At 39.9% G+C, this 23,472-nt stretch overlaps 1 protein-coding gene and 2 long non-coding RNA genes across 3 annotated transcripts in view; 2 read left to right on the forward strand and 1 right to left on the reverse strand.

Annotated features, from left to right (window-relative positions):
- Positions 1–8,872, reverse strand: part of LOC127637021 (lamin-B1-like) — a 38,662-nt gene extending 29,790 nt beyond the window's left edge. Inside the window, exon 1 of the mRNA XM_052117864.1 lies at positions 8,280–8,872. Coding sequence (XP_051973824.1) covers positions 8,280–8,641 — 362 coding nt within the window. The 5' untranslated portion in view covers positions 8,642–8,872. The remainder of the gene's footprint in view (positions 1–8,279) is intronic.
- Positions 8,873–9,067: 195 nt separating this feature from the next.
- LOC127637023 (uncharacterized) lies at positions 9,068–14,637 on the forward strand. Its single transcript, XR_007969660.1, has 3 exons — positions 9,068–9,611; positions 11,709–11,752; positions 14,479–14,637. It is a non-coding gene; the product is annotated as an uncharacterized LOC127637023 (long non-coding RNA).
- Positions 14,638–14,981: 344 nt separating this feature from the next.
- Positions 14,982–18,317, forward strand: LOC127637022 (uncharacterized). Its single transcript, XR_007969659.1, has 5 exons — positions 14,982–15,097; positions 15,252–15,370; positions 15,732–15,893; positions 16,006–16,229; positions 18,173–18,317. It is a non-coding gene; the product is annotated as an uncharacterized LOC127637022 (long non-coding RNA).
- Positions 18,318–23,472: the final 5,155 nt, after the last annotated feature.

Here is a 23,472-nt window from a genome sequence, read left to right on the forward strand (position 1 = left end):
ATGCCTACTGTCCTCCATTACTGCTGATCTAAAAGGTAACCACAGTAAAAGTAAAATGTGTAAATATATAAATATTTAAAGAGGTCATCATACATTATTAAATAGTTTTAATTCAACAAACACTGGAAATGATCATAATATGCATAACTAAACTATTTATTCAAAATAGGCTTACATAAAAGATGTAATATATACATTTTCAGTTCAATGTTACAGAGAGATAAGCTACTATTCGTCATTTAAATGGCTTACTCCAAGTAATACTGGATTTAGAGGGTGACAAAGCAGCAGACCCAAAAGGGCAAATATACCAGTGGATTATATATAAAGTAGGGCTGCACAATTAATCGAAACCTTGTGCGATTATTAAATTTCAAAGGGCTGCGATTTAAATAAATCGACTGCTCATTTCAAAGTTTATTTGCACTGCTCTGTCCAGTCTATATTAAATTAGCGCATTGTTAGTGTTTTCAGATCGGTTCTGTGCTCCACAACTCCCTCTCATGCTTACAGTAACAGAAGTGCTCAGAGTTCAGTTCCGTTTGCTTATGTGCACTAAATGCTTTATTTACACTAAACTGGCGTGTCCTGCGTGAAGCATTTTTTATTATTATCTGCGGTAGCAGCATCTCCGTCTCCACAAGGCACATCAAGGTATCATAATGATAGTCGCAGAATATAAGATGGGGTATAATTCAAACATCTTTATTAAACGATTGCTGAGCAAACAGCATTAACAGTAACACCTGTAGAGTCCAGAAACTTCTCTTCATTCTTCTGTCATTTATTTAACTCACGAGAGAGCATGTCACCCTTAATACACTCCCCGCGGAAACAAGTGAAAGAGGAACTAATATTACCAACATCCAACAAAATGAAAAGGAAGGAACATACAATAAATCTATATCATATATTTAGGTACTATAATATAGTGTTGTCACGGTACCAAAATTTCAGTAGTTGGTACCAATACCAGTGAAATTTCACTGTACTCTATACCATTTTCAGTACCAAAGCAAAACACAAAAACAGGTTACTACACACTTTAACAAAGTCTACAAAACATTAGCAGCAGAACTAAGAACAGAAATATGCCATTGAGCAACACTTTAAATAAATTACTTTTTAATTATAACAACACTGAACAATGTATGCTTAAAGTATTTTTGAACACTTATGTAAGATTTGCTTCAACTTTAAGTTTTTACCAAGTACTAAAAAAAACCTAAATAAACAAGCATACAATAGAATGAATAAAAAACAATTCCCAAACTAATGTGCAAAGTGCTCTCATATTAATAAAGCTGCATTTTGCCATTTTTCTTCATAATAAGAAATGCATATGGATATATATAGATATTATGATTAAATAAGTCACGAGCAAATCGCGTTCTAATCTAGCTGCATTAACACTAGAACTACCACGGTGGTCATTTTCAAAAATTTCAAATTTTGCAATGTAATAACTTTGTTGAAATAAAACCCATATAACCATAGGACCATGACTTTTCTTAAATGTGTGTATATTTTATTCTAACATTTTATTTTTTTTATGTTAATAAAATAACAGAGTTCTGAGTATTTCTACCTTGAATGGCCATAACGGTCATTTTGACCGCACGCATTTCAGCATTTGCTACGTAAAGGACCAAACGGCGCTGTTCACCACGGAGGTGCTGAGAAGTGACAATGCAAAGCTCACAGTCTATCAGTGCAAAAGAAGGAAAGCACTGTCCACACAGCTGTTGCCATCACAAGTGGCCAAAAGGCTAAACCAGAGACGGTCACATACTACAACAGAAGTTCGGAGTAGATGAGATCAAATGGCAAGGAAATACTCTGTGAAAGCACCCACACGTAGACGGCCAGTGGCTGTGTTTTATAATATCCTTGACCTGTCTGCGAAACATGCTTCCATCATGTTCAAGAAATGCACAAATGAGAGAATGTCACGTAGGAACTTCATAATGCGACTGGCAAATGAACTTCGCTACGGCAATATGAGAGCAAAAGCCACACGGCTGACGGTGCGAGGACCCAGACAGGAGCAGCTGATGATGGAGAGGGGAAGGCAGTGCCCATTGTGGAGAAACTGCAAGAAAAACTAAACTAAGGGCACTTGTGACAAATGTCAAAAGGTAGTGTGTGGGAGCTGCACATGGAAGGTAGAGAGTACCTGTGTTGAGTAATCAATCCACAAGCGTCAGTGAATGATTTTACAGCATAATATTTTCATTATAGTTTTACAGCATGATATTTTTGCTCACAGAAAAACAAATATTGCTTTCTAAATCAGTTCGTTTTCCCACAGTTTAGCGAACGTTCATATTCTTTATTAACTGTTTTGGCAATTTTGGGTTAGGCCTATATGTGTTTCATACATGTCTATGGTTTTTACTATGCATTGAAATACACATTGGTGATGTTTTTATAAGCTATTGTATTGATTTGTTTTTATTTTACAAAGAAAATAGAATATGATCAAATTTGTATCTGTAATTACTACAATAGCAAGTTCTGTGGTTGTCGATTAACTAATACATTTTCACATTCATTAGAATTTAAATTTCGTGTCCTGGTGTTTATTATTAATATAACCGATTAATTTATTCGTGGATTTTGATTCCAGTGGTGGCTGCATAGGATTGTTTCCGATTCATGTTGTCCAAACATTTCCAATAACTCCAGAGCATTGTAAAGTCCAAAAGAAAACATGTTTTGAAAAAAAGATATGTAATAATTTCCAAAAGTCACAACCATGTCTCAAGCTATGTTTGTTGGCGTTTAGACTTTTCAAAAGCACTTTCCCTGTGGTGAAAAAACTTGCTGGACACAGAGCGAGGCACGCACCTTCCGGGGCAGTCTAGCAGTTATAATATATATATATATATATATATATATATATATTAGTCTAGCACTATTTTTAAAATTAATATTTTGCATAGTCTAGCATATTATTCCATTTTATTCAAATTGAGGATTTTGTTCGAGGATTTTTAAATTTTTTAGGGTGATGACATCATAAAACATAAAAGCTTCATTCTAAAACCTCAATAGAAGTTTCGAATGGAGTGCAATGCTTGTTAGTGATTTCCATGAAGAAACCCACCAGAATTTTACTCCAAGAGATCTCCCCCAATTGCAAGTCACAGCAATAGTATTAAATAGGAGGTCGACCAATATAGTGGCGCCAATAACAGATTTCTGGAACTATCGGCAAAAACATTTGCACAAATTTTCTTCACTGATGCCTTGTGGTGTTTTTGACACGCGAGACTACACTCTGCATGAAGCAGAACACTTAAGATGCAGATTTAAAACATCGACAATGAAAAGGTATGCATACAGAACATGTTGTCATATCATTATAAAGTAATGAATTTGTTGACTAGATGCTGCATTAATAGAGAACAGCAGTATGTTTGCAGAACAGGCAGAGAGGACACTAACATTAAAGCTAACCTCAAACAGTTAGAACAATGTGACAAAAATACACGCAAGTCCTACCCAAATGTTTAAATGTCACAATTGTTACCATCTATTAGCATTAGTTTATATCCAGCAGGTTATGTTTATGCAATAGTTAGCCAGCTATGATGCATATTTCAAACTAGTGACGTGAGAAAGGAAATTAATCTCTTCATGCAACCAAGAGAAACGTTTAAACAAATCAGAAAAGCATCATATTTCAGTTAAATGTTTTTATCCTCCCTGTAATACGATGACTTCAGATCGATCACATTCTATCACTAAAAGGCTAGAAAAAATTGTTTTAAAAGCATAATGCTTTCTAAATGCTTTCTGTTGAAGTAATTTTTAATTAGATATATCATCTAAAAACCCAGCGCTCATGACCCAGACGCTGAATAACAAAAACAAAGGGAAACAGAGGTTCATCTAGCGCGCGTTTACACACGGTGTGAACAGCCCCTTAATGTTGGCGGAGGTCTTTGGCCGCTGCGTCTAGCTATCTTTTAAGCATTTCTGAGATTATGAGTGGTTTAAATGCTTTGTTAGGAAAGATGTTCAACTTTGAAACATGCATCTCGAGATGCTCTCGTTCGGTTCCAGTCTGTTGTGTTCCGTCTGTTTGAACAGCCACTGGCCTGTGCTCATAGTCCGAGCCACTTCACCAGCGAGGTCAGCCGAATACCACTGCTATCAATGAATATTGCTACTCTACATACAAATGTGGTATTTCGCTTTTATTATGAAGCTCGGGTCTGGAGTTGTAGGAATCAGTGCTAGTGTAATATGAACTGCCTATTGAAGAGTTCTCCCTCATTTCACTTTTACTTAACATCTGAGAATATGGACAGACTAAAACATTTCATTTATTTTATGCACATAAATTCAAAATGAAATGCTTTTTTTTTTTACAGCCAGGATAGGAATGTTCTATGCAATAATATAACACTGTATGGTTTAGGTTTATGATTTAATGCACCCTCTTGTGGAATAAGGAACTAGCGTATATTTAAAAAACATCAGCTTATTTTAAAATCTGAATATTAGTCAATATATATTAATATTTATATATTTATGGCATTAAAAAAAGTACAATGCATTTTAATGGTTCAGTCAGTGCTGTTTATTTTTGTAATAAAACACTTATTGTAATAGATTGTATAGGTGTACTTTTAGTATAATACTTTATTTTAATTATATATTAATTATACATATTAAATCCTCTGCACCTATCTACTGAGGTACTTCACCTTGGGAATTAACATTACTTGTGTTTGAACATTTACGACTAAATTGCAGTTTGTTTTCGAATTGTAGGTTGGGAGTGCCACAGAGGATACACCTCATGCATCCTCCGAATTCCCGTGAACGAATGCAGCCTTTGAATGAGACCTTCTAAGTGTCCTACTCAATTTTCTTAAACGAGGCAGCTTCGATGACATGTGGCTGACAATTGTGACCTCTGGAGAACGCAGCCTTCCAAACGAGATACAGCCGATGTCAAAAATTGGTGACTGCAGCACAGAACATCCCAATATTTCACTGTCTCCTACATCGGTGAGTTTTTCTTGTGCGATGGAGGAGACTGGACATGACACTTATTTGGAGAGAGTTGATGCACCTCCATTTTTCCCCACATCTGTTTTGAAAGCATCGTCACGTGGGTATGCCTACGTCATTACCAAAGCAACCCATGCAGATAGATTGGTTATGTCCGAACGCACAAATCTGATTTGATCACTTGCAATTAATAGTGCAGACAGCCTGCCTGAAAAGATCTGATTTGTGAAAAAATCTGATTTGCCTGCAGTCTGAACATAGCCCATGTTCGCTTTCGCCCGCACCACATGTTGTGTATCCCGCACATGTGCAGCATTTGTTTTACCGTTATCACTTTTGGGAGTGAAGAGCAGATCTCGCTTTGATTGAATATCCCTAAAATGCAGCTTCCACACGTCTCCGTATTTTTCACTCCACAATAACATGGTGAACCTCGTAATATTCAATTAATGCTTGTCATTAGCAGGACCATACACAGGGCCTCCACTGTCTTCACTGATCCTGGAAACTTTCATCTCAACCCACAGAGCAATTTTTATTTTTTATTTTAAAATGTACATCTGATGAACAAAACATTGATTGTTTTGTTCTGCACAAAACGATTTAAAAACAAAAATGCTATTAAAGTTGTACATTTAAGAAAATATTTTGTAATATTTCCAGCGAGATAAATTACAATTGTTTTTAATGTTTCGCACAAATTTAATGAAGTTGCAATGACAAGCAGCACTATACGGTCACTTTTCAGCACTTCACGTTTATGTACAGTGTCTCTCTCTCAAGTAGCACTTAAAGCACGTCTTCGCACGTTCATATTAAGTGCAGTTCTGGAAAACGCACATAAAAAATAACTAACATTTGTAAAATCACTCATAGAAAACGCTCAAGTGCAAAGATCAATCGTTATTGGGAAATGGAGCCCAGGTTAGTTAGCTGGATGGTTGGTGTCCAAGCACAGAGTCAAAGACATTTTCTCCCTCCATTGCCACTTTTGTTTGTGTCTCATGCTCCCTGTACTAAAGCTTTCAATTGGTTGATGATTTGGTCAGTCATCCGATTGATGCCGTTGTGCATCATTTGCTGCCATATCACCTCGTAGACATTTTTTCCTTTGCGATCGCTCTAGTTTATCTTGGATCTCCTTAGAAGACCAATATCGCAAGTGGAGTGCTCGTTTCCTCAATGTTTTCTGAACGCTTTTGATGTTTGACCTTTTTGTGGGGTTTTTATTTTTGTTACAGAGTGATGAAGTACTCCTTGCTACAGAGGGTAACTACTGTTGTTGTTGTTAGGAAACTACCTGGTTACGAAACATTTGTGTGTCCCCTCCAGTAATCCGTTCCTGTATAGAGACCAGCAAGCCTTTAGGGCCGGTGTAGAACCAGATTTTCTGCCCCGGGACGGCATTTACAGTGGTGGAACTGCACGGAACAGTTCGAGAATTCGCAACACAACCCTGAACCATGTTGGTGGAAAAGAGCTAACAGAATCACTTTCACACTGACACACATGAACAGCTGCAAATCAACTGTACACCACAACACAAAAACACGTATTGTAATCACTTAACAAATGTTAGTTTCTTAAGTTTGCCTGCACAAATAAAAAAAGCATGACATGAGGAGCACGTGTTATATTCACTTACAAAAGCACAAAACACAGCATTCATTCACCTCTCAACTTCCTGCCGCTGTCACTCAAACACTGATAGACGAGTCCTGCCTTACTTTGAATGTGTGAACCACAAAAATCAAAACCCCCACAAAACCTCTGCATGAAAAACTAAATATTATCAAGTCATTCATGCATAAACGGATCATACAGCATGAGTTTGTTCTCATTTAATGTAACTTGAGATCACATTAAACTAATGATGGTGCGTGAGAGCAGCACTGCAGCTCTGATTGATGAGAGTAAAAAAACAGTCCAGATAAATTTTCCAAACAGCTTCAGATGATATAGATTGCAAATTATGAGGGAATGATAATGCAAAAATATAAGTAAATTCAGAAGCACTCTCATTGTGGAATAAGTGGAGCCGGAGCTCTCTAAAAGGAAACACCCTTGTGTTACATCTTAAATTCAGTTATGTTTAATGCGTTATAGCTTTATTCAAGTTCAAATAATACTGAAGCAAATCATGTAAATAACTACAAACTCGGTCATTTTTCTGTGTGGTCAGCACCTCTTCTATGAGTTGCGTGAATGTCCCGATCTAAGGGGGAGAGATTGAAACTGCACCGGCTGATGCACACTCTGTTACGGGGACGCTCATCCCTCAAGCACGCACTTGCTGCAGCTAGATTATAACGTGATGCCTCGTGACTTATTAAATCATTATATGTCACTGTGCATTTCTTATCGTGAAGAAAATTGAAAATACACAGCTTTATTTTTTGCAGTGAATTTCTTTAATGAACTAAACTTAATAAAAAGTATTTTTTCCCTTTAATTCAGTGAATGTCATTTAGAGGTATTTTTAAAAGATGATTTTGTCCTCTTTATTGTTAGTAAGCACATTTAATACAACCTTTTAAGTCGGGGCACAAGCTGAATAATCGTTCTGAGCTAATCGGTGCAGTAATCGTTAGATTAACCGATTATCAAATGAATCGTTAGTTGCAGCCCTACCCAGCTGTAATTCAGGTGCATGTTTATAGTCACACATCATGTGTCAGTTCACTCGCACTATTGATCGATCGATCAGGTGTTGTGTGTAATTCATGCATTCGCAAATTGATCTTCCGTAATGTGACAGAAATGTCACACTGGACAACTTCAGTGACTGCAGTCTAATGAGCACATGTATGCATCAAACAAACCGTCTATAATATCATTGTTTTCAGCGATACACCTGAAAAACTATACAAGAGTATAGTGGGAGCACTACTCCACCCCATCAGCACCCTCACACTGGTGTGGCACAAAAAAACCTACATTCAGGAAACTCACAGTACAGATGAGACAAAACCACTGCAGCAACTTCTGACATTTTAAAGAAGTCATATTACAATTAACATTAGCAACTCAGTGAATTATCTGATATGACGTCAGTTCATTTCGAGTTTATTTGGCGGGTAATTTTGTTAAAAAAATATTACAAATAATGAATGAAACAATCTAAAAGACCGGAAAATAAACCGTCCGAGAGAAAGAAAACGAGGCATGTCACATAATCAACCGCGCGCGCAAATACAGTTCAAACGGGAGTTTAATACACACATCATATTTGAATCAAATTACAGACTTACTTGTGCAGCAGCTGCTCGTGCTCGCTTTTAATCTTGCCCAGCTCGATCTGCAGCCGCGCGCGCTCCCGCGCCGTGTCATCCAATGACCTGCGCGCGTCCGCCAGCTCTGTCTCGTAGAGCGCTTTGAGTCCGGTGAGCTCGCGGCTCCGCACCTCTTCGCGCTCGCTGATTTGCAGCTGCAGCACGCTGTTCTCCGACTCCAGACTGCGCACTTTATCGATGTACACGGCAAGACGGTCGTTCAGCTGCTGCAGCTCCACTTTCTCCTGCAGCCGGGAGATCCGCGCCGGGCTCAGAGGAGTACTCACACCGCCGCGGGACACGGGCTGCTGCCCGGCCGGGGTGGACGCCAAGCTCGCCATTCTTCAGCTGAAGCAGCGATTACAAGCGTGTTGAACGAGTAATAGTGAATGAATGATTCCCACCCACTCTGAACAAATAACTACAGAAACACCGCACTGACCGAACACACAGTACCCCTGAATTATAACCGCTTTAAAGACTAATATTTTAAATGATACATTTTAACTATACATAGAAAATAACTAGTGAGTATGAGGTAAGAGCGCGTGTCTTACTGTGAGTCGAACCGAACAAAAGAATGAATTGAACTAATATGGCCGCTCATCAGCGCGACAATGACACGTGACCACGAACACCAAATCACGGCCCGCGACGTCAACCGATGTTTTCAACCGAGCAGTTAATATGGCGGGAACTCCGTGCCAAAACCCAAGCGACCGACCGAACGTCTGACCTTTAGATGCAGGGCTCCAGACAAAGAAAAAAATACTGGGAGCAATTTGATTCTAAACTGAAACATCAAGAAGCCAAATGGCTGTTTTTAGTCGCAAAATAACAGATTTTCTCGATTTAGATTGCTGTTCAGACACCAGATAGAAAGCCGAAGAAAAGGAAGACACCTGATAACCTATTAATCGGAGGTTTATAACAGTATATAGGCCTATAGTTGAGAAGATAAGTTTGCATTCCCTTTTTTCTCAAATGTTCGCACCCCTTTCATAATTTCAAAAAATGTAAGAGATAAAAGATTGAGATGAATGTTGGCACCTTGTGTAATAGTTGTGTACAACCCACACAGCAAAGGAGTCTGTGGCGGACCCGCCCTCAAGCCGCCAGATCTGCCTGACTGTCAGATTCGTTTTCACTGCGCTAACAGGATCGGCCCCGCCTCCAGGATCGGCCCCGCCTGCGCTTTTAATTGGCGGACCCAGAACGGATCACATACGGATCCGCACTTCGGACGCGCCTTAGATAACGGACGCCGTACGTGGGATTAGTGTCGGATCTCTTTCGCGTGAAGGCTGCCCAGTAAGTGTAACATTTTATTAATGTTATATCTGTCATTGAAATATAATCTATCGGTCTAACCTGCTTTGTCGAAGGTTTTGGTAAAATGTTCGTGGATTTTGGTTGCTATTTTATAAGGCGTTGCAGTATCAGAATAGCCTGTGTAGCATAAAGTAGACCAGTGCCTGATTTTAATTCCCATTCCCCATATTCGAGCTCTATCCCGGACGTCCTATGTTAAGTTGTTTTAATTTGGGAAAGTTATGCCTAAATTCATTGCAGTAACTTGTGCTAGCTTGGTGCTAACGATATGGATAATTTGCAGACCGGATCGCTGTATAGGTATTGACATGTTGACTCGCTATTGGGCATTCAAATGTGATCCGAAGTTTACAAGAGCGAAATAAATGTCTTGATGATGATTATATCGTTTATGTGACTAATGTGCAGAAGACATCCGTTTTTTTCTGAAATCAAAGAATCCACTGACCACCCTTACAGAAAGTTTATTCAAGTGTGCTAACGTTACTTCTTTTACACTAAAATATGTTCAGTCTACTTTTAGCCTATACTACTCCGAAATATAGCCTAAAAAAACAGTATACTTGACTTACGACAGTCTACGTAGCCTATATTTGGCCTACAGGCCTAACGTTACGTAACGTACACATTCTTTTGATCAACATGTACTTAAAAGTAATTAATCTAAGTGTGTAGACAAATTAAACGTGTTGCGTTTATATTCTGGGCTCATCTGATTTTTTTTGTAGTATAATCAACTTTATTATGATTTTAGTATCATGATTAATAAATGCACGCACAATTATCTGTGAACTTGATAAATGTTGCAGATATGTTTTACTATGCACAAAAATGCCTTTCAATGTGCAAAATTCAGAATTAAATGAATGTGCAGCAATTTGCACAAATAGAGAGTCTGTAGGCCTACTAATAGCCTAAGCGCATTTAGTTTCATATTTGTTCAAATATTATAATGTTTTTTATCGGTGGGTCAGACATGATTTTGACTCATTAGCCTACGTTGTGTTTTGTAAAGCCTTTCTTTAAAGTGAATTTCGTTTTATGTGTATCATATTAATTGTATAATTGATTTTATGATTAATTGTATCATATTTTTTTTTATTCATCAACCAATCGCCTGGATTTAATAAATAAAAAGCAAATATAGCAGACAATATAATCATGACATGGAGGCGCCGACGCGGTCACTTGCATTGCAGTGAACTTGAGCGCATCTCATCATAAATTAACCGAAATATGCCTCACAGGCATGATAAATATATATATATAGAAAGCTTGCAATTAAATCTTTAAACTAAACGAAACAATTCCAAACGAAAATAGGCTACTCTCTGATTATGTTGCACACACACATATGTCGAAATGACGAGATATTATGTTGAAATAACAATAAACATTTAAATATATTTGATTGAATGTTGTGCTTATTTAATTTAGTAAAATTAAAACTTTAGTTGTGATAATTAAAATGATTGAATATTAAATATTGAAGTTTTGCTCATTTAGTAATAGTAGGCTATTTATATATAATATAGGCTATATAATTGCGCAGCTCCCCCGTCAATGATCTAGCACCCCCTCAGCACCTGCGTTAAAAATTATCTGGCGCCACCCCTGCTGGTGTTTCTGTCAAACTGCTAGCCGTACCACGCAAGCGCAGTGGTAAATAAAACTCACAATCCACTGTTAGAAGTACATTTACTGTAATTTTGTGCTACCTCAGCGTGCAATATTTAATAGTTCACGTCTGTCAATCGGAATCACTAGGCTAAGAACTAAAAAATATATTACAAAAGAAAACAGACATATTCAGGTTTGTTTATTTCACCTCCCCGTTTTGAAATTTGTGTTCCATATATGTACCACATGGAATTATTCTATCAAACAGTTAATAGTGTGTTGATGGTAGAATCATTTTAGTTTTGCAGAACAGCGCCATATTCGTCAAATTGTTTTATTGATTCGCACTAGCTCATCTCGACAGAACAGACTGAGCTATAACGTCATGCCACTTCAGCTGCATACTGGTATCCAAAATCCTAATCACAATTTAACATAATTCTGTTTTCTTTGCAGCTTGTTATTGGATCTTGGGCTGAGGACTGTTCCACCTGTGTGAAGTAAGATCAACATTTAGGATATATCACCAATTGCATTGTTTCATTGTTGGAGCATAAATAGTGACGTCACTGTTAAATGCTAAGGTGTTGATATAGACCCTTTCAACAAGATAAACAAAAACAATGCGTGAACGTTCTATTTTGTTCCCAATCTACTTCCTCTGCATTAAGATAACATATGGAATGTAAAATCGGAAGCCTGGTGGGAACAATTATGATGCTGATAATGGAACTCTCTTGAAATGGTCTATAGTAATGGGCTGGTTTTTTTTACAGAATCCTCATGTCTTGTCTATAATGACACACCAGTTTGATGATGCTCTGACTAGTAATGTAGAGCAAGAAAGTTAAGTTTTCTTATGCCCCCATCTGTTAGCGTTAGCTGTCATTTCGCAAAATTCGGTTTACGTTGTACCAAATGCTGTTGTTCTTCTATCTACCGGCAGCACTTGGTAGCTTCAAAGAACAGGGATATGGCCTGATTGACTCCAAATTACTTGAAGCAGCATTTAAAAATCTGGTTGTTTAACCCCTCACTGGTTGCTTTCTGAAATGTTTCTTCAGAGGAAATGAACAGAAAGAGTGTGCCAGTTTCCAGCTCCACCATAAGACGGAGGACCCGTGTAGATGTGAGAAAAAGATTTGAACAAATTAGGGATGAGGATGACTATCTCAGTCTGACTGACATGGACACAGAGACAGGGATAAATGACAGGCATGAGAATGACAATGACAGGGTAGGATTGTTAGAAGATTGTCTCAGTTGTGCAAATGATTCCTTCAGGTATTGCAGCAGGAGCAGTCTTTCATGAAGAGGAAGGTGGCATGGAGTTTGAGTCAGACTATACTGAGGGTCTCTTAGCTAGTGGCAGTGATAGTTCCGAGCCTGAAGATGAGTTCTATGAGATGTCCTTATCTGACAAGATTGTGGACTGGGCCAGACACTTTGGGATTTCATTGGTTGCTCTGACTGCCCTACTAGGCATCCTTCGCCTCTCCCATCCTGACCTTCCAAAGGATGGCAGGACCCTCCTTAGGACAACAACTAAATATTCCATTCAAGAGAAGGCAGGGGGAAAGACTTTGACGCTTAAACTTGATACAGTAATTTGTGACACACCGGCAAGAGCATTTGTGAAACACACCAAAAGTCATAATGCCTACCACGCCTGCGATAAATGCACAAACCCTGGTAGACATGAACAGAGCCGAATGAGTTTTCCATGTAAAGATTATGCACTAAGGACGGATGAGTCTTTCAATGACAGGTTAGATGAGATACATCACCATGAGGGGCCACATGCATTTGAGGGTACTGGGGTTGGCATGGCGTCACAGTTTCCCCTAGATTACATGCACCTTGTGTGCTTAGGTATCGTTAGGCGCTTGCTCAATATGTGGCTTACGGGTCCTCTGACTGTCCGAGTCCCTGCAACTATAGTTGAACAAATGTCCGCTAAATTGGTATCCATGAGGCCTTATATTCCGGTGGAGTTTGCCAGAAAGCCGCGATCTCTTAGAGAATTGGATCGCTGGAAGGCTACTGAGCTAAGGCAGTTTCTTTTGTACACTGGACCTGTAATGCTGGCCAGTTTTCTGGACAAAGACCTGTATCAGAATTTTATGCTTCTCTTCTCTGGCATCTCCATCTTAGCAAGCCCAACATTTTCCTACCTCACTGATTATGCTGACACTTTACTGAAATCGTTTGTGCAGCACTTTGCTACACTTTATGGGAGACACCACATTGTGTATAATGTACACTGCTTAACCCATCTGGCAGGTGAAGTTCAGCAGCATGGTTGCCTTGACTCCTTCTCTGCCTTCCCATATGAAAATTATCTGCAGAAGATAAAAAAAACTGGTTAGAAAACCGGAATATCCTTTGGCACAGATCATTCGTCGTCTGTCAGAAGGAAAAATCCGGGAGGTCACATTACCTGGCAGCACTTTAAGACGGCAGCATTTTGTGGGCCCTATTGTTGGGGGGATGGCCATCAAGGCACAGTATGGCGAGATGTCCACTGAGAAGTGGACTCTCAGAACATCGACTGGTGATAAGATCTTCAGGCTTGGAAATGAAATTGTCTGCATCCAAAATATTGTGGAATGCATTGGGGGGGGGCATTTATGCAATATAGAAGGAAGTCATTGTTCTTTAGCTACCCATTTAGCTCGGATACACTGAATATTTACATCATTTCAGAAAAATCTGAGATCATCATGGCTGCCAATGTTTCAGACCTTGATGGGAAATGTGTCGCCCTGCCCCACAGGGAAGGCTTTGTGGCCTTACCTCTCCTGCATTAACATGCAAAAAATGCATTTCAATCAGTTTATTAGTTCAGACTAATTAGTTAATTAATTAATTAGTTAATTACTTTAACATTAATTGATAGTTTTTGTTCATTGTTTTATTACCAATCATAATCATAGCATGACTAGTTTAGATCAGGGTCTGAGGACTGACCAAAGTTTGACTTGCTGGCAGTGGCTGCATCAGAAAACGGGCTGATAAGTTGCTGTAAGTACTTTGCTGAAGTTAATCATCTTTCAGGTGTCAACTGTCAGTATCAGTGTTGTGCAAGTTGACACTTCACATGAGCCCCTATATTATCAAAATCAATAAAAACAAAATGTCACAGATTTTTCCACTAGATCTTCTTACTTTGACTCACAATAACTGTGCATTCACACTTGTTTCTTTTCTTGTCTTCTCCATTAAGGATGTTCCATGTAGTTGAATTTGTCACCAATAAAACTGTAGCAGTGGTGCCCCAAAGCTGGTATGAGGATGGTTGTGCATCGTGGCCAACTTATAACAGTGATGAAAGAATTAATAGGGCAGTAAAACATGAAGAGGAGCCACAGGATGACTGGCAGACACATGATGTCAGAATCATCAAATCATCTGGTATGCCAAATCTCAAAGTTGTTATTTGGCTAAGTGGTTTTACAAATCCTACACCTACAAATCCACTACCACCACTATTTAAAAGATTATGAAATTGGGTTATTCACGGTCTCCCCTTGAGTAAGGTAAGTGAGCAAAAACGTTTTTGTCACCGTGCATGCTAAGCTAGCAGGGGCGCTGCCGGACTAAGAAAATGCATGCACGGAGACAAAAAAGTTTTTCACTTATCTAACTGTAGGGGAGACCGTAAATAATTAATTTCATAAAATGGTGGCATGTTCCTTTAAGACTCATGTCAAGCTGCATGTTTACCTTTCAGATACTTACATGGAGGCACGTCAAATCCTGAAGAAGGCTCTGACATGTAGCACCTCGGACCTCTAAACTGAGGATGAACAGGAACGACCTGGGAGAAGGAGAACAACAGCGAAGTCAGTGTTTTTCCTTCATGTTACACATACAAACACTAACACCATATAGTTTTATTAAAAAGACAGAACAGAGATCACTGCCCTGTTCAACCATTCTCTGTCTCCTTTAAATGTTGATTTGCATGTAGATAAAGATCTTTTTTTATTTAAACAGACATTTCTTTGGTGACACTGATGTAGAGGAGGACTACCGACCCCCAAAGAGGTCCAAATCCGGGTCAGCTGCTGGGACAAGTCACCAACTCCCTGAAAATAGTCCAGAGAATAGTCAAAGTAAGAGTCAGAGAGTATTCATTTCCTAATAATTTCAAATAAGAAAAAAATGGAAATATCCTTACATATAAATGTGTTTCTATTTCTCCACCACAAAAAAAAACACATACACAAACCACAAAATGACCCCCACTCACTACACTGAAGAGCAAGTTTAGTGGCAGACTCTTGTCACTAGCATGCTCAACAGACAGGCTGAGGAAGTCCTTTCTTCCCCGGGCCATCCAGCTTTTAGCTTTATCTGCTCTATGCATACTGAATATGTAGTCATCTTACATGACTCTGTGAATGTTTCTTAAGTCTGTGTGACTGTGTTGTGTATGTTGTATAACCCCCCCTCTCCCCCCCAACAACAACACAGTGTTTGGCAGAACTGCCCCTCCCCAACAACTACCACCACAAACACCCCTCTCTCAACCTGCACAATGCAACCAGCAACAATGGGGGCCAGAGGAGCCAAGCCAGGTCTACAGACCTACCTGGAGAGGTGGGAGACATGGCCCAGAAAACATTCCCTGCTCTGGTAAGAAATAACTGTAACTACAAGCTATAATACCTTGACTTTAACCACGGGGGGACTTAAGTGCATGGAATGGAGGGGAAATAATTATTCTATAATACTATGTATTCAACAGCTGCTCAGGTCCACATTTTAAGCCTGCTGGAGCACATTAAGCAGCAGCAGGACCAGCTGGTGGCCAAGGTCAATCACCTGAGCAGCAGGGTGCTCAACACCTCAACACCTCAAGAGCCAGAGTGTCCCGAATGCATTCAGCTGCCCATCGAATCACTGGAAGCGGTGGATGGGCTTGAAGCATTCCTGAAAGACGCTGCCAATGCAGCAGCCAAACAAAGAATGGTATGCTCCTGCCAGTCACTCTCAACTCTAATTGGTAAAGTGGTGGGTGTGGGGTGGAGGTGGGGCAAAGATTGTCGTACAAGTTATTACATCAGGGCTTTATACCTTGTCTGTATTTTAAGGTGTTTTGTGACTTACTTTTAGATTTCTTTTTTGGCCACGATTGGTAATACCTCTGGTTCCAATGGGTGGAGCTATCATGAATATTCACGAGACCTTAGCGTGGGTGGGGCGACAAATACAAGCGAGTGGAACAGAAATTAATAGAGAGAGCGCTTGAGATGGCGTTTTGTCCTAAACTTCTCCTAACTGTTTGTTTCTCACGAATGACTGAGATTAAGCTTTTTAAATGTCTATTATTGTATGTTTAAATAAATATTTACAAATATATTCTTGTGTTACTTAACTCACCTCTCATTGTGAAGTTCTGTGGCCTTCAAAGAAGAACATTTCTTTCATTTTTTAGAAACACTAAATTATTTTATATTTTTTAATATAATTATTTTAATATTTTAATAATATGCAGACAACTTTGGGAGACAGAATAAAGACACAAGAATATATTTGTAAATATTTATTTAAACAGCAATCACACACCTTTAAAAATCCTAATCTCAGTCATTCATGAGAAACGAACAGTTCTATTTCATAGAATGTCAGCAACAACTAATTGGGAAAATTTGGAGAAATATGCCTTTATTGTAGGTCTTCCAATGCTTCCTACAGGATCAGGTCTGTAATAGTTCAGGTAAACTCAGAGTACTGAAACACATGCTACAAAACGATGAATTATTTATAAATTATATACGAATAGTTTAAGCTTAACTTCGTTCAACTTTATTACCTGTTTGAAATAAATAATCCATAAAACAAAACGAGGCGCTCACGTTAATAATTTCTGTTCTACTCGCTTGTATTTGTCACCCCGCCCACGCTATGGTCTCGTGAATATTCATGACAGATCCACCCATTGGAACCAAATATTTCAGGAACCGAATATATTTGCTGCGTCCCAATACTATCCCGCATACAATCCGTCCTAAATAGTATTCGAAAATATAATTAGTACGTCCCAAATCATAGTATGTTGAAATGAGTGTTTCAAAGATACCCGGATGATCTACTATTTCCGGTCAGAATCCGAAGTGCAGATTGATGCGCACTCTAACGGCTGATATTGCCCACAACCCATCGCGCGTTGGACGAGGATTCGGTTAGAACTACAAACACAAGTGAAAAGGTGTTAAAAAACTACAGACATGGAGGACGCGCGAGTCCGGCGGTTATGTAGAGAGGTTTAGATAAAGAGGTTTGAGTGATTAATTATCAGTATCTAACCTGACGAAAATGAATTTATTCAATGTTGTCCACATTACATTGCATCTGCAGCAGCATTGTGAACTTTTGTAAAGATACGTTTAACCATTAACTTTTAAATGCATCATTATATTCAAATTGCAAACATGAGGAGAGTATCCGCATGAAAGACCCACGACTGGCAGATGAACGTGCTCTCCGAAACAGTAGGAAATCAAATTCGATTGAATGGAGGATTTTAACTGTGATGAGATGATTGACAGGGCAGTTTACGGTGACGAGATGATTGACAGGGCAGTTTACGGTGACAGGATGCACGTGACAGATCTGTCCGTTAAAGATGACGTGATAGTATGTCCCAAAGCTTGCCTACTCTTTTTCTACACACTCAAAAGTATGTACTTTTTCTTCACAAAAAGAGTATATACTTTTAGGGCGTAGTATAAGTAAGCGAATTGGGACGCAGCAATTGTAACACCGGCTTATTTTCCCCAGCCGACGAAGTCAAAAGATGCCCAATCTGGCAACACTGATTAATTCCAGCCAATAACTGGGCAGCCCGGGCTTAAGTCATAAGTAGCCTACCAAATGCATGCTGAATTTAAAACCTCATTTTGTGCTTACAGGTGCTGTATGTGCAAATGGTTTGTGTCGCACAGCCACAGACATTCAACATCATGCCATAAGATGGTTTAACTTGGCTGCAGACCGTGGTGCAGCGAGGAGGCGCCTGACCAACCGGTCTAACCAGGCTGAGGCCGATGATTAGGCAACTTATATTTATGTGTTCATTTATTAAATAAAATGTTTTATTTCTTTCAAATTGTTTCAGTTTTAATTTAAATAGTCTGTCGCAGGCTACACATTGTTTTCCAATTCAGAGACCATTCCCTTTACAAATTCCATTGGCTTGTAGCCTATTTATAATCAGAGAACATCTCCTCTCGTAGCACTACTTACAGTAGTCTTGCTATAGCACTTAGAACTGTTTAAAAACAGCACTCACTGATGCACTTATTCTTATTGTACTCTACCTTTTTTTTTAAATATAATTGTTGAGAGAATTGCCTTAAAAAGCAAACTGTGTAGGCTTTGGTTAAAATGCTTCAGCCAAATATAACATGTATCACATACCAAAACCCACAGACATGGTCGAGCCTCGGATTTCACAGCCTATTTCTCCTCCTGACATCGTCAACAAGGCGCAGTGCAATCACGTTCACACACTGGATTCATTGCATGAATTTTGGATGAGTTATCAGGCAGTGTGGGTAAAAAAGTGGCATTGCAGACGGAATTTTATGAACGGGTCCAAAACGGACCCGGGCTGGATACGATGCTCATATGACCGGGTCCAAAACGGACCCGGAGCGGCTCATTCGCGGATCCAAAACGAAGCCGGGCGGATGTACCCATTTATGTACGGATACGCAAAGGGACCGCAGCGATGTAGGACCGGATCCGCGAGCCGCCATATATATATATATATATATATATATATATATATATATATATATATATATATATATATATATATATATAAAACTAAGCAAAAAAAAAGAAACCTCTCACTTTCAGATGCTGTTATTTTCAGCAAACTTAACACATGTAAATAGTTGTATGAACAAAGATTCACCAAGACATAAACTGAACAAGTTTCACATACGTTCACTAACAGAAATGGAATAATTGGTCTCTGAACAAAGGGGGGGGGCAGTATCTGGTGTGGGCACCAGCTGCAATAAGTACTGCAGTGCATCTCCTCCTCATGGACTGCAGCAGATTTGCCAGTTCTTGCTGTGAGATGTTACCCCACTTTTCCACCAAGACACTTGCAAGTTCCTGGACATTTCTGGGGGAATGGCCTTAGCCCTCACCCTCCAATCCAACAGGTCCCAGACGTGCTCAATCCGGGCTCTTCGCTGGCCATGGCAGAACACTGGCATTCCTATCTTGCAGGAAATCACGCACAGAACAAGCAGTATGGCTGGTGGCATTGTCATGCTGGAGGGTCATGTCAGGATGAGCCTGCTGGAAGGGTACCACATGAGGGAGGACGATGTCTTCCCTGTAACGCACAGCGTTGAGATTGCCTGCAAAACAAGCTCAGTCTGATGCTGCTGTGACACACCGCCCCAGACCATGACAGACCCTCCACCTTCAAATTGATCCCACCCCAGAGTACAGGCCTCGATGTAATGCTCATTACATCGACGATAAATGCGAATCCGACCATCACCCCTGGTCAAAACTGCGACTCATCTGTGAAGAGCACTTTTTGCCAGTCCACTGAAGCTAAGACATTCTTACGTCACTGGACTTCCTGTTGCTGACGGCACGCTGCATGGCACGCTGCATGAGAGTTTGTAGGCTGCTTAGCATTGCTTATTCTTATTCTCAAACGTTCATCATTATATTCATCGTTCATCGTTATATCCTTTGTCATTTTACCGCGTTTCAGGTTTTTCCTCTTTTCTACTGTTTCATCTGTGTGTATTTTACCTGTTGCTGCTGGCACCTAGCTAGAGTCTGTGTTTGTAGCCTGCTAGTTTTTTAGCATTGCTTATATATCTGTTTTCAGCCTTTAATCCTTAACATCTGCCATTTTTAAGCGTGCATCAGGTTTTCCCTCGTATTATTCTCTTATCGTGATTCAACTGCGTGCATATTCCACCTGCATCCGCGTTCTGTTTTTATCACGATTAAACTGTGTGCATTTTTTTCAGCGCTGCGGTACACAGATGTGGCAGGGCGGAGAGCAGGGCGGGGCCGGGTTGTGATTATACACACCTGGTCCCTTATCAGGCTAATTAAGCCTCCAAGAGGGATAAAGGCCGATGGCAGATGGTGGTGCAGTGAGAGAGAGATGTGTTTGTGTCTTTTTAAGTTTATCATTAAAACTATTATTTATATTGCCAAGCCAGTTCTCGCCTCCTCCTTTCCATTGAACTACATTACAACAGATTATTGCATCGATCTCAAAGCACCGCTTATCAAGAACAACCAATAACAACAAACAATTGCGTGAGGGATTCACATCAATCTCAAACCCTCACCGCTCAGGAACCACAAACAAATTGCGGTAAGTCATGGCATCCGCTCATGTTATTTCTTCCTGCATTGCATGTCACATCTTTACAATAGCCTCCACTGTCAGCAGTGAGGGATTCACATGTCATAAATGTAAGGAATTAGTCAGGCTGACGGAGAAGGTTAAAGAGATAGAGACAAGCATCCGAATGCTAGTGGAGGTCAGTGAGAAAGAAAAGCCGGTAGATACTGTTTCAGATGAGAGTAGTACAGAGGGCAACATGCACACTTTGGTTTCGGCTGTGGAGCCCCTGCGGCAGGGCATTTGGTTGAAGTCTCGGCAGCATACTCGCTCAGCAAAGAGACACCACTCTCCCATTCCTGTTAGGGTTTCCAATCGATTCTCCCCACTCAGTGATACACCCACTGAGAATCATGTTGAAAGAGCCCTTGTTATTGGCGATTCTATTGTAAGGAACATGGAAATAGAGACCCCAGCCACTATTGTTAATTATATTTCGGGGGCCAGAGCGTCTGACATCAAATCAAATTTACAAGTGCTGGCTAATGCTAAACGTAGATTTCCTAAAATTGTTATCCATGTCGGCTTCGCCAGCCGGAGATCACTAAAGATAATGTTAAAGAGGTGTGCAAATTTGCAAAAACGATGTGAGACACTGTAATATGCTCTGGTCCCCTCCCTGCTCGTCGTGGTGACTAGGTTTATAGTAGATTAGTGTCACTGAATGGCTGGATGTCTGAGTGGTGTTTTAAGAATAAAATAGGAAGAGTTTTTGGGGTAGACCTGACCTGCTAAAGAGAGACGGACTCCATCCCTCCAGGGAAGGTGCCACTCTCCTCTCTAGTAATTTGGCTCATAGTCTTAATAATGATAGTATTTGACTAACTGGGGCCCAGGTCAGGAAGCAGCCAACAGGTTAATCCGAACATCTGCTCAGACTGATCTAATGCGGTCTCAGACTCCGGCCTGTTTCAGCGGCTGGTAGGGGTCTCCTCCGCCCCGGGCAGCTCCAGGCGTTCGGTTAGGAGCCCTTTCTCTCCTCGTGGTTGGCAGGGCGTTCCTCCACCTTCAGGTGGCCGGGCTCCTCCGTCCCCCAGAAGATGGCCGTGGCTGCTCCATTGGGGTGGATGGTAGCGGCGAGAACAACTCCTTCCCGGGTTTTCGGCACCAGTGTTAAGCGAACAATGGAAAGGAGGAAGCGATAACTGGCTTGACAATATAAATAATAGTTTAATGAAGAAATAAACCAAAAGACACAAACACACACACACACACACACACACACACACACACACACACTGTGCTATTTGCACAGACACTAGTGTTCATATTGATAATTATACATCTCAATCCATCATTCTTTATATAGTCAGTTTCTGTAGCCATCTTTCCAGGAAATCAGAATCTCCAGATGATGTCCTGTGCAGCTTTATGAGAGCCTTTAATAATAATAATAAATTTTATTTGTAATGCACTTTACACATGAAGGAACATATCTCAAAGTGCTACAAGTGCACAGGTAAAAACAAACAAAAAAAAAAAAAAACAATAAAAATAGATTGAAACACTTAATAACAAAATTAAGAACAATTGGTGACAACAAGAACAGGATATGTTTTAAGAAAAAGCAGTTAAAAATAAGTGGGTCTTTAATTTATTTTTAAAAACCTCTATAGACTGTGGCGCCCTCAGGTGATTAGGGAGAGCATTCCACATTCGAGGCGCAGCTACCTGGAAGGCCCTATCTCCCACAGTACGGAGTTTGGACTTAGGAACCTGGAGTTTGTAGCTGTCAGAAGAGCGGAGATGTCGGTGTGGATTATGCAAAGTAATGAGTTCATTAAGGTACACTGGTGCGCTACCGTAGACACACTGATAGGTCAGGAGACAGATCTTGTAATCAATCCTGAGTCTAACAGGGAGCCAGTGAAGTTTTTGGGGGATGGGTGTGATGTGCTCAATTTTACGAACCCCCATCAGGTCCCTGGCAGCGCAGTTCTGAATGTACTGCAATCTTTGTATGCTCCTGCCAGGGATCCCAACAAGTAGTGAATTGCAGTAGTCAAGCCTGGAGGAGACAAAGGCATGCACCAGCATCTCTGCATCAGAAAAAGAGAGGGAGGGGCGGAGTTTGGAAATGTTCTGGAGATGAAAAAGTGCAGTTTTACAGGTGCGTTGGATGTGAGTGTTAAATGATAGGTGGGCGTCAAATCGAACCCCCAAGTTTATTATAGAGGACGTCAAGGAAATATCGTGTCCAGCAAATTAGTAGACTGTCAGGGGGGAAGATCGGAGTTGGTGTGGGGTCCCAATGAGGAGACCTTCAGTTTTGGTGCTGTTTAACTGGAGGAAGTTATCCGTCATCCATGCCCTTTAGAGCCTTCTTTCACAGTTTCTTGGCCAGACAACCTTTCATTCTGGATCTCTTCTGAGCTTCTGAAGTTTTGTCTGTAAAATATATTCATATATACCCCCATTTTCTGATGAATATCTCTGTTTTCTTCCCAATAATATCTATCATTATGTATATTTACAGTACTGTGCAAAAGGCACATTAGATGGTTCACAAAAACATTTGTCTTAAGATGGTTATTTTCTATCTTTTGCTTTAGTGTTGTAACACTTACCTCAAAGGTTACATAAAAGATGAGGGGGGATCAATCACCATTTACAAACAATTATATTTCCCTTAAGCAAAGTATACATTTTGTGATCATGCAACATGTCTTGACAATATTACACAAGGCAAAGCATTTAGAAACAAAACCTTATAAATGTGCATCCAATATCAAAGTTCAGAGTTACCACAATAGTCCTTGGTCCATCATGTTAGAAGATGTTAGAAGAACTTCATCCACGTTTCTTCAACAAAGG

Source organism: Xyrauchen texanus, chromosome 44, assembly GCF_025860055.1.
Source record: "Xyrauchen texanus isolate HMW12.3.18 chromosome 44, RBS_HiC_50CHRs, whole genome shotgun sequence".
NCBI classification, from domain to species: Eukaryota; Metazoa; Chordata; class Actinopteri; order Cypriniformes; family Catostomidae; genus Xyrauchen; species Xyrauchen texanus.